At 36.3% G+C, this 12,365-nt stretch overlaps 1 protein-coding gene across 5 annotated transcripts in view; it reads right to left on the bottom strand.

Moving 5' to 3' along the window:
* The window catches only part of PPP1R12B (protein phosphatase 1 regulatory subunit 12B), a 303,467-nt gene that overhangs the window by 163,768 nt on the left and 127,334 nt on the right, over positions 1-12,365 (bottom strand). For 3 of the 5 annotated variants that reach the window (XM_044676051.1, XM_044676049.1, XM_044676050.1), the window contains exons 12-14: positions 9,144-9,269; positions 6,086-6,268; positions 1,246-1,428 (exon numbers count right to left, since the gene is read on the bottom strand). In XM_044676051.1, the coding sequence (XP_044531986.1) occupies positions 1,246-1,428; positions 6,086-6,268; positions 9,144-9,269 (492 nt within the window). The remainder of the gene's footprint in view (positions 1-1,245; positions 1,429-6,085; positions 6,269-9,143; positions 9,270-12,365) is intronic. The other 2 variants (XM_044676053.1, XM_044676052.1) reach the window with 1 other exon arrangement.

Genomic DNA, 12,365 nt, shown 5'->3' with positions numbered 1-12,365 from the left:
GTTACTAAAATAAGTGTGTTAACCAAGAAAATGAGCCTCCTTCATTTAATGTTTTCTGAAAGAAATGACTGGTAAAGAGAAAATACCTATTTCCTAAATCCATATTACATCTGCTTTTGTCTCCTTTCTCATGCTAAACTCTCTATTTCATTCCCCCTATAGTTTCAGATATCATTTAAGAAACAGAATAAAATGAAAATGTCTAAAATAATCTTCTTTCTAAATGATTAAAATCTACACCAGTGCTGCTATTCTATCACAGTGAAAATCATCTTTTGGAAACTGAAGATAGTCAAAATCCAAATGTTGGAAAAAGTTAGTCACCCTTTTTGTTTATGTTATGAGGTCAATAATTAGTAAGGGTCTTGGGGATCAGCAGATCTGTCTTTGGGTCTCCAAGTAGAGTTAACATGCTCCTGAGAAAGTAGAAAGCTCTTCTTTCTCCATGACCTATTCTATGGAATTTCAATTCTCACTTGCAAGAAATTCTTAGTGAATACCCTAAATCTTTCTTTCTTGCAGTCTATAATAATTTTCTCCTATGTTACCTCCAGTGGAAAAGGAAATCAAATCATCAAAATAGCTTAAATTTATTAGTATAATACTTTTAAGTTTAGTTTTTTCACATACAGGATTTCATTTTACATTCCTAACAATCTTTTGAGGTAGTCAGGGCAGGTATTATTTCTATTTTATAGATAAGAAAATATGACTCAGAGACTAAATAACTTAGCCAAGCATATATGGCTCCTAAGTTATAGAACTCAGGCTAGGACCTAAAACTTATTGTTCTTTCTATTATAGTAGGCTGCTTCGTATCCTACTATGTCTTGCTCCATCCATACCTTTTTTGTGTGGAACAATCAAAACTTTTCCTCATTGTTCTTATTCTCTAACTCTTCTATTTTAATGTAATCCTTTCAACTTGTTCCTAATTTGCTATGTGATCTTGAAAAGATCACATTTTGGGGCTTCTGCCATTTTAAAAACAGGCAAAATATCACCTTCCTTTTATTTGTTTCATAGAACCAGAAAGATAATAGGGTGTATATATAGATCACAGTACTTTCTAATGTATTGAGATCTCAACCTCCCAAACCCCCAAACCTCCCTGAGGCTGAAGACAAGCCCTAGACTATATGTATTCATTCAACATAAATCATCCTAAAGGTGGAGAAGACATGCCATGTCCCTCTCCTGCCTCAAAGCAATATTTAATAGATGAAAATAAAAATTGTCACCCACCGCCTCCTCTCCCTGGCTTCTGTGGAGGAGTCTGTCCCAGTAGTTGAGAGCACATTGGCAGCTGTAACCCCGTTGGCAGTGCTAGGCAGGGGTCGATTGGTGATCACACACAGCGGGGTGCTAGAGGACACATTGTCTGCAGCTTTTTCCACAGCCGGATCTGAATGGAGCTTGTAAGGAGTTCTGAAACCAGAGAAGATGCAACATAAAGAACACTTAGGCATCTCCCCCAATAGACCCCTGACAAAATGTAGAATCAAGTCAGATTTCACCGCAAAACCTTCAGACTCCACTTTAATTCTGAGCTTAAGTTTAAAAAGCTTATCTACTTGGGTACACTATCACTGTGCCTATGCACCCCCACTTCCCCACCCATCATCCAAAGGGCTACATTTAATGAAATTCCTTGTCTGAAATAAAAGATGTTAGTTATGGCACAGCCAAGAGACTGACATATGTAATAGTATTTTGCAGGATTCCTTGCTGCCATCTGTACCCCACACATGCACTCATAAGCTGGTTTCAGCCACACATGAAAGGGACAGTAAAGTCACTTACAATTCCAGTCTCCATCTACCCCAACCCCCACCTCAATCAATACCTGGGAAAGGGAGTCTTCATGGGAGTCTTGAGCCAAGATATGATGGTGAGCTCCTTGTATAAATATTTAGTATATTTAGCAAATCTTTAGCATATTTAATTCTCCCTCTCCTAGTTCCTTCTTTGCATTTGAGCCAATTACCTTGCTGCCTCCATTCAGGTTAGCATAATATATTTCTGATAAAAAAGGGAATCAGAAGACAAATAATATTTAGCTTAAAACGGGAGCCTAGTAGGATTTTGTAACAAGATGTATAATTAAAGTCATTTGCATGAGAACTGGATCTTTGTTTCTTAAAGGGATGGGCTCTAATTACAGGCTATCTCCCCAAAAAGCTATTATTTGTGACATCACAGCTTGTTGCTAGGGTAACAAAAACCCAAAATTGAAAACCACACTTATCAAAGAAGCACTTAGGGGCATGAAAACTCCTAAATACCTGATTTTCACTATACGCTTATTAATCCAAGAAAAATTTACAAGTGATCACAAATTCCCTGTCAAATATATCACACTGGATGAATAATAAACTTCAAAGAAAAAAATGCAAATTTTAAAAATTTGAATACATTTCTAGATCCATCCCAGTTCTTCAGCAAGCATTCATTATGCAACTACTATATGCCCAAGTACTGTGCCAGGTGTTGAGGTTACAAAGGCAAAAAATGGAAAAGTCCCTGCCCTCAAACATCTGACTTCCTATTGGGGAAAAAATAATAGATTACACAAAATAAATGAATAGAAAGCAAATCTGGGGGGAGGACATTGCCAGCTGCTGGGATCAACTAAGGCAAATATAATTCTTTTTTTTTCCTTTTTTTTCCTTTAGAATATTTTTACATTGTTACATGATTCATTATTTTCCATCCCCTTCCTTACTCCCCTGGAGCTGACAAGCAGTTCCACTGGTTTATACTTCCAAGTATCATTGTTCAAAGCCTATTTCCATGTTATTCATATTTGCAGTAGGATGATCTTTTAACATCAAAACCGTCATCATATCCCTATCGAACTACGTGATCAATAACATGTTTTTCTTCTGCATTTCTGCTCCCACAGTTCTTTCTCTGGATATGGATAGCGTTCTTTCTCATAAGTTCCTCTGGATTGTCCTGGGTCATTACACTCTACTAGTAGAAAAGTCTATTACATTTGCTTGTGCCATAATGTATCGGTCTCTGTATATAATGTTCTCCTGGTTCTGTTCCTTTCACTGGCAGATATAATTCTATAATATGAGAAATGTCACACAAATATCTTCCCATGAAAGGCAAGTAGTGTGAGTCATTGAGAACAGGAGTGATTTAATTCAATATTTTAAGACCTACAATGAGAAGTGAGTCCACAAGAACTAGAACGTATGGTCCATGTTTTACTTTTAAAAATAGATTTTTTTTTCCTATTTGTATATTTGGCCAGATCCAGCTATTCTTCTTGACCATCTTCTTAGGCATCATTGTCATTTTCTCAAACAGTACACGTGATATTGAAATAATAAGACTTTGTATACAGTGGTTTCACTGCTATCATTGAAGTGGATATAAGGAAAATCTTCCCTACAACTAGAACTGTTCCAAAGTAGAATAGGTTCCTTAATAAAGAAGTAGAGCCCCTATCAATGGAGGTCTCCAAGTGGAAACACAAAGGTTGTACAAGAACTTCGAAGTTCCTTCTAATTTAAAGATTCTATCATTCTAGGTAACATTATTATTATCACAATTTCAAAAATTAGATTTAAAAAGTAACCCAAGCCAGGAATGTTATTTAGGTTTATATTAAATATAATTTAAACATAAACAATAAATGCCTCTAAGGCAGTTGGGTGCCTTAGTTGGTAAGAGTACTGGGCTAAGAGTTAGAAGACATGAGCTCAAATCCAACCTCAGGTACTCACTGGCTGTGTGATCCTTAACAAGTTACTTAACTTATGGGTCTTAGTCTCCTCAACTGTAAAACAGAGTAAAAAATAACACCTACTTCCTAGGGTTGGTTTGAAGATCAAGTGAGAATATATGTATATAACACTGAGCACAGTACCTGGCACATAGTAGGCACTTAATAAAATGCTTGTTTCCTTTTCTTCTCTCTAATTCAAACTTCTTCACTATTACACTCCTAGTACTGCTATAAGCATAAAATTAAATAAAAGAGGTAGAACTGCAAAAAGCAATACCTACAGAAATGCTATTTTTTAAAATAATACTGGAATTTAAACACTAGAAGAGACCAGGAGTATCAATTTATGCAAAACAATTATAATTTTACTTTGAAATAAAAACTTTCAATTTATAATACCTGTTTTCTTTTCCTTCTAGATTTTAAAAATGTGCTCTATCAATTGACACAGCTTGGTCTTTTGAGGTATTCTTAAATTCTTATCTTTCTAATGTTAAAAATATTATTCTTTTCTAAAATCATATGGACCTTGTATGAGTTTGGAAAATGCAATATCAAGTGCCTGCAACTCTAGGCCAGAAACAAATGACCTGGGTTCTAGCCCTGTGCTCAGTCCCTGTCCACACCAAGGGATCTCTGACTCACAGTGTTCTCATGTGTCAGATGGGTTTGAGCATACTAAGCCCCTGCCTCCCTGCAGAGGAAGGCACAAACCAAAGGAGGATCACAGGATCCACTCTAGGTTTTAAAACTGTAAAAGACTAAGTTCAAACACTTCCAAATGAGAAAGCTGAGATCCAGCAAGGAAGGGCCTTGCCCAGGGTCATGCCAGGTGGGATTCAAACCTCAGTCTTCTTGACTTTCAGTCCTACACATTTATCCACTCCTCGATGACACTTCTAAGGAATAATAGAGCTATGGAGATGATCGCTCTTGATAGGAATAATTATTAAAAATATTGCTAGTAATAATAGTATATCAAGAGAGACCTCATCTTAAATGACAATCACCTACATGGGAAAGTAATCTCCTAGTGACTCAGCAGGTGTCAAGAATAATATAACAGAAAAATGCTGAACTTGGAGCTATGAGTCTTAGTACCTAGTTATAAATGATAGATTAAGAGAAGTGAGAGTCCAAATTTCTCATTTTATAGATGAAGACACTGAGGCCTAGAGAGAAAATGGGATTTGCCCAAGATATTTCTTGACACAGTAAGTGGCAAAGTCAGGATCTAAACCCAGACCTATAAACTCTCAATCTAATGCCTTTTCCACTGCACCCCACTGCCTCACTTTCTGGCTCTGCTAACAACTGGCTATGGAACTTACAGTGAGATACTTTACCTCCCTGAGTAGAGACAACAGCTCAACTACAAAATATGTGGGCTACTGAGTTATCTTAACTCCTAACATCTTATGATCTGACCACCATCTTCAGTATTACCCCAGTGTTAAAGTTATTACCATCATCATTTTCCTATTTTCCCTTAGTTATTTGTAAAACCTAGGCCCACAAAAAGTAAGTATCCACTATACTAATGAGTAAGATCATCTCTAGAACAAAGTCATAAACATCATTGCTCTAGAGAGGTATGGGCCTATGAGTATGGAACACCAAAGAATTCAAAGAGTTTTTCAAAAGGGCTGGTTAGTTTTACTGAACTGCTTTTTATCCATTTTTTTCTTCTATTATAAGGGAAGACTCCCTGGAAGGGAGAGAGAAGAAGGATACATTGGGAAATGTAGGTAACATAAAAATTAAAAGGTATCAATAAAAAATTAACTTTTTTAAAAAGTCACTGCTGGACTTTCACACAATCATCCTTACCTTGCTGCCTTTGGACTTACAACAAGCCAAGAAGAGATCACTTGGAAATAAACTTCAAATGAACTACAACATCCTCCTTCCTATAACATTTCCTAGTAATTCCCTGTCTCTATCCATAAAACAGAAGCCTTTTTGCTAGAGGGTGCCTTTTAGAAGAGGGTGGCACTTTTCATCCTGATCAAGACTGAAGAAAGGGTATTTCAACTTTTATGTATCTACAAGAAAATGCATACCTTGCAAATGGGGTGGAGATGTCATTTTAACATTTGATCTAACACATACTGGGGTATACCCTTGAATTCCAATTACAAAAGACAAGAGAATCAGGTGCAAAAGTCAATGATGTTAATCAAACATGTATCCTGGGCATTATATATATTATCATACACCCTATAAGCATATCTAGCTTTGCAGATAATTCCCATCAAGTTTGAGAACTAAGTACAATTTTTATCTGGGTATCAACGGCAAAAATTTGTTGAACCTAATGCAAATGGCTCCAGTAAACCTTACCTGCCATGGTGAACAGATGCAGTAGTATTTGCACTGATTGGTGTAGGGCAGGAAGAGGCAGGTTGCCACTGGCTGCCTCGAGAGGTAGATGAACCAATGGTAGTGGGTGAGGTAGCAGGAGATGAATTGCGATTGGCTGAAATGTAGGGACTGGTGGGGTCACTACTTCTACCAAATGAAGCACTGCAAAACAGCATACAGGGTCACTTTGTCACTTCCCCTTAGGACATGCTATGCACAGAACAATTCCCAGCCCCAGCCCCAACCTCAGGTAGTGTGCTTTGTATAAACATGAGCCAATAAAGAAAGGTTAAGGCAATGAAGAAATGATCAAACTGGGCTAGTATTTAAGCACTAGTGGTGGATGTTGTAATTTGGTTCCTACTGAAGAGTAGAGGAATAAATGGGGCAATGAGAAGACAAGTAATATTAAGACAGTAGGAAAATGGAACACGTGGCTAGGTGAGTGTAAGAAAAAGAAAATTATTGTATTCATAGAGGGACCTATCTTATTAGACCCTAAGGCAAGAAATATTCCTTTCCCAAAAGCTCATGTGAAATACAGAAGAATACACTGGGCAATGAGAGAGAAGATGGATAATATGGAGCACTGGGAGAAGTGGGAGATATGACCAGGACCAGTATAGAGGCTAGGAAAGGAAAAGGAAATGATGATTCTAAAGTAGGCCAAGCCTATTAGATAGACCCCATGGTAAGAAATAGTGCTTTCCCAAGAGCTTGAAGGAAATTGAGTTAACACTGCAGAAAGCCCACGAAAGAGAAAAGAATTTGGAAAGATTCCCGAGAACAAACACTAAAACTATTAAAGCACTGGCAGATAAAAACGAAGAAAAGCTCAGGGCATAGGGAATTGGGATAACTTAATATAGAGAAGTATTGTCAAGGGAATTTAAGCACATTTCCACCTAAGATGCAATGAAGAAGATAAAAGTTAGTTTTTTTTTGTTTGTTTTCATTAAATATAGGAATCAGCTTAAATTTCAGCAAGAAGAGTCTGGGTTAGATATTTGGAAGAACTCATAAGAGTTGTAGAGACACTGGATTGTATTAAGAAAGCAGTGGAAAACTATAAAGAAAGGGGAAGATGGCTGTTTTTTCTGGGGAATATGAATACATCCTGACTGGAAGAAGGTGTTTTTTTCCCTCAAATCTCCTCATTAGTCCCAGGATGACTTGAATTGTGACCTAACTTTTCCTTTTAAATCATGACTCCACATATATCCTCCTAATTGAAAATTATATTACATAAAAGAAAACAACATGGGTTTGAAAGTCTTGGGAGGCTTATTCTGTAATTCTAGCTTCACTGCTCTGTGACCTAGAACAAGTCACAATTTCTTTGGGCCTCATTCTATAAAATTAAGAAGAATACTGTTTTCCTATTTACCTCCAGGTCAGGTTTTGAGGATAAATGAAATCACAAAGAAAGTACTGTGAGGTCTTACAACTAGAAAAGCTATAAACATCCAATTTCTGATGAATCTTGAATATATTTTCTTTCAAAATGCTCATTAATAAGCATGCTCTACATCTTGATCTGACAAAGCCTTTCTCCCTGCTGCTCACAAGAACTATGCCAAATAAATTTATTGCATCTGTCAAACCAAATGGCATTCATTTAACCTGTTTAGAAAGAGTCAAGTTCATAAAATCAACATCCCATAATGCAAACTCATCTACCTAGGCAAAAAATATCATTATTGCTATTTTACATTAAAATATATTGACTTATAGCATACCAAACAAGGTGCACCAAGCACTTGATAAATAAAATAATAATAAAATAAAATAATTCCTGTATTTAGCTGTGTCTTCTCTCAAAACATGTATTTGCAGAGCTGAAAACCATTAAAAAGCTAATGGAGGCTATTTATTTCTTAAGCTCATAATTCTAATGCAATGTTCAAATATTCTTCAGCAGGTGGAACTCCTCACTCCATATTAGGCAGTAGTAATAAGCGAGAAATAGAGTAGAGATACTCCCTACCAAACAGAAATGTGGTCTGATCCTGCCTGGCTAAGATGCCCACACAGAATCTCTCTTTCTAAATCTGAGAGGTTCCCAAGCCAAAGATGGCCCATCAGTCAACTAATACATTAGACTATGATGGCTACAGTATAAAATGGGAGTTGTGAATAAAAAGAGAAGAAACTCTCTAAGAAGTCAGAAAAAGAATGAAAAGCAGAGAAACCAGAGAGAAGGAATCTTCTAAATCAACAACTCTCAAGGGCCAAAACACAGCACTAGTCAAGCATTCTCTATAGGCTAAGCTAGAAGCAATTCTGCCAAAGACGTTTCTTCACTCGCTGACAGTAGCAAATAAAGTAACTATGGAAAAGAGTTTGTGAGAGCTAGAAGATAAAAGAAAATACAAGTATTCACTAAACTAGTGAGTTCCACAATCCTGAAGAGTCTAAAGCTACCAAACAAAATACATCATTTAGAAAACTCAAGTGCCTAACAAATTGCTTACGCTAAAAATATCTTTTTTTTCCTAAATTAAAAATAAAGCCCACCAACACTCAACTTAAATGATGCCTTTTGAGGATTCTATAGGAGTGAAGGGATGGAGATGAGGAAATGGGGGCAAGGGTATGGGAATGAGAGGATGAGAAAGAGGGCATAAGAAGAAAAATTAAATTCTGTGGCAAAGGATTGAAAGTAGTTTAATTTCATTCAGCTAATGTCAATTGCTTTTCATTTAAATTAGTCAAAATATCCCTATATTTTAGTGATGCTCCATTGCATACAATGAAGTATGTAGCTGTCATTCTTTTCTCTGCAGTCCAGGGAAGTCAAACATGCAGCTCACAGGCTCCATGCAGCCCACAACACTCCCAAGTGCAGCCTGAGCCAAATAAAAATGTAACTGGGAAATATCTAATAAAGTAAGAAAAGACAAACTAAATAACACATTCTAACACTAAGTCAATCTGCAGCCAGCAGAGATCCTCACATAGTTTAGTGGTCCTGTTTCTCTTTGACACCACCACTATAGTCAGAAACTATATATGCATTCTTCCCCAAGACCTCTACCTTTTCAAGTAGGTTGATACATAGGTGGAAGGAGCACCAGTCTGAGAAGGTTCATTTCCCTTTGCTTCATCCCTCCAAAGCTGCCGAGTGTAGGAGCCACTCCGAACTAGATTAACAGCAGATTCTCTGTAGAGGCAAAAGAGAAAAGAAAAATACTTTTGACTTGGGAAAATCTTCAACCTCTCAGACCCCTAATCCTGTACTGCCATAGTCTTCCAACTATAATGCAATACAAATTGCAGGAGAAGCAAGAATGAGAGTCCTGGGACAATGACTAAAGGCAGGAAAACATAGCAATGAGGCCACTAGGTGGTAAAACTGATGAAGGGCATGGAGTCAAAAAGACCCAAGTTCAATGGTAGTGTCAGACACTTAACTAGCTGTGTGATCCCAGGAAAATCACTTAACCTGTTCCTGCTTTGATTTCTTCAATTGTAAAATGAGAATAATAACACCTAACTTTCAGAGCTGTTTTGAGGAACAAATGCTCAATGTCTGGCATATAATAGGCACTTAACTTGTTCCCTTTCCAATTTCAAATGTCTTTCAACCTTGCATGACTATCTCCTTGATATATAAAGGAAATCACTAGATACTGTTATGTGCAGAATCTGACTTCTGAATTGACTGGCCAACGCCAAATCCTTAGAACATATTTCTCCAAAATTTTTGTTTATTTCCACTTTCTACAAGAAACCCTTCCTTGAAAGAAGATCAAAACATGTGATTTTTCACTTTAGTCTATTTGGGTTTTGGTTTTGATTTTACATGATTATTCTCTTACAAGAATGATCAAAATGGAAATATGTTTTGCATTATAATACATATATAATCCAGATCAAATTGCTTGCCAGCTCCAGGAGAGAGGCAAGAAGGGAAGGAGGGAGACAATTTAGATCATATAACTTCAGAAAACTTATGTGGAAATTTGTTATTACATGTAATTGATAAAATATTTTTAAAATTTTTAAAATTTTTTTTAAAAAGCCTTTCCTTGTCTCCCTCAGTGCTAATAGTATCTTCCTTCTGAGATTAATCTGCAATTTACGCTGTATACACCTTAAATTATTTAAAGAGAGTTGCTTGCATGCTATCTCTCATTAGAACGTGAGATCCTTGATGGCAAGGACTGGTTTTGCATTTTTTTTGTATCCTCAATACTCAGTATCCTCCAGTTCAGAGTGAACTCCATAACAGACTCTAGGCTTGAACTGATATGGCTTATGGTAAGGAGAGAAGATAGGGAAATTAGGGATTAGGAGGAAGAGGAATTTATGGGGAAGTTCATGCCTGGGGAAGCACTGCAACTGACAGAGAAGTCCTTCTGGCATTCTGAATTTAGCAGCTTCTCATTTCATATCTCTTCTCTATTAATGATAATAATAATAATAGTAAAAAGAAAAGCCGCATTTATATAGTACTTTAAGGTATGCAAAGTACTTTAAAATGCTATCACGTTTGATCCTCACAACAGCCCTGGGAACTAGATGCTATTATGATCCCTATTTTACAAATGAAGAATCTAAGTCAAAGATGAAATTATCTGCCCAGGTCCAATAATCTCTCCAGTGGACAATCTAGCTGCCCAACTGTCAGGAAGACCTGAGTTCAAATCTAGCCTCAGATACTTACTAGTTTTGTGACCCTGGGCAAATCATTTCACTTCTCTCTGACTCAGTTTCTTCATCTGTAAAGTGGGGAGTCATCATAGCACCTACCTTCCCCAAACTGTTGTGAGGAACAAATGGATTAACATCTGTTAAGTACTTACATGCTGTCTGGAACAGAGACAGTCCTATATAAATGCTGTTATTATTATTATTTCCTGGTTCAGGGTTCTATCTACCTAAGAAAGGGGATGAGGACAAGTACTGGCAAGCTTCATACCCATGAGAGACTCTTACTAACCAGATGAGAATCCAAAACATTTTCTTTAGTTTGGTCTTTGAAATCATTTAGCCCAGGTGAAGAATTCCACCATATCGGGTTTACCTCTGAGTTATAGTACCTCAGATTCAATATAATTGAATAATCAATATGAAAAATCATGATAATTCTGAATTTTATTCATTTTTGGAGTAACTCACATATAGTATGTACATATATATTTACATATATAGTTGTGAACATACTACAAAAACTTTAAAATTCCAGATCAATGTTTTAAAAATAAAAAATCCATTTAAAGACCTCGGATAAATCTACCCTGGGGTGAGTAGCACTTTTGTTCTACCCGCTCATCAACTAAGAGATGCAAGTAAAAATAAAAAATAAAAAATAAATTTTTAAATTAAAAATTTTAATGGATACTTTGAAAGAGGAGTTTGAAATTCAAAAATATTCATTACTCTGACAATTTAAAGCCTACATTTTAACAGCCATTTTTTTATTGCTCTTTAGCTTTAAATTAATGGTTTCTAACCCACTGAACTTCTAATCATCTGTAGCATACTTGTAAGAATATATTTATCCAAGATAAAAATTAGACCCAAATCGATGTGACTCAGTGAAAAGTGACTCACTAGCCTGGGAGAAGTTCTAGTCCTGCCTCTGCCATTTCATAGCTATGTGACTTTGAAGAAATTATGTCTCCTCTCTAAGCCTTTCTTCATCTATAAAAATGAAAGTACTATAGTGGATAATCTTTAGTCCCTTCCAGTTCTAAAGCTGACTCCCTATCTTCTTTCAAAGTCCAGCTCATATGCTACCTTATAAAGTCTTTCCTGATCCCCCAATGGCTAATAAACTCCATCAATTCTGAAATTACCTTGTTTTCACTTTGTATATACTTATAGGTGTACATATATGTATTGGTTCCCTGCAACAGAACACAAGCTCTTTGAGGTCAGGGACTGTTTCTTTTTGTACTTGTATCCCCAGTGTCTGGCACATGGTAAGTTGTTAATAAATGCTTACTGATTCTTTGAATGATATGGATCTATGAAACTTCCCTACCTACATTGCTATTATCCTTGCTCTAAATTCCTCCAAACATTATGTGAATAATCTGTAGCAAGCTATCTTCAAAATTGTCTATATAAGCAGTTCAAACTCAAGAGGGTTGTGTTCCAGAAATTCAATTGTAAATTGGCTATGTAGATGAAAAAAAATTAAGAGAAATGCATTTTCCCATAGGGGGAAAAATTATGATTAATAGTAGTCAAATTCCCAGATACAATATTATAAAAAGTGGTTAAATTCCCAAGGCAGTTCACAAAGGTC

This window comes from Gracilinanus agilis, chromosome 4 (assembly GCF_016433145.1).
Source record: "Gracilinanus agilis isolate LMUSP501 chromosome 4, AgileGrace, whole genome shotgun sequence".
NCBI lineage: Eukaryota > Metazoa > Chordata > Mammalia > Didelphimorphia > Didelphidae > Gracilinanus > Gracilinanus agilis.
The sequence above is the reverse complement of the archived record's forward strand: the minus strand, read 5'-3'. Positions and strand labels throughout refer to the sequence as shown.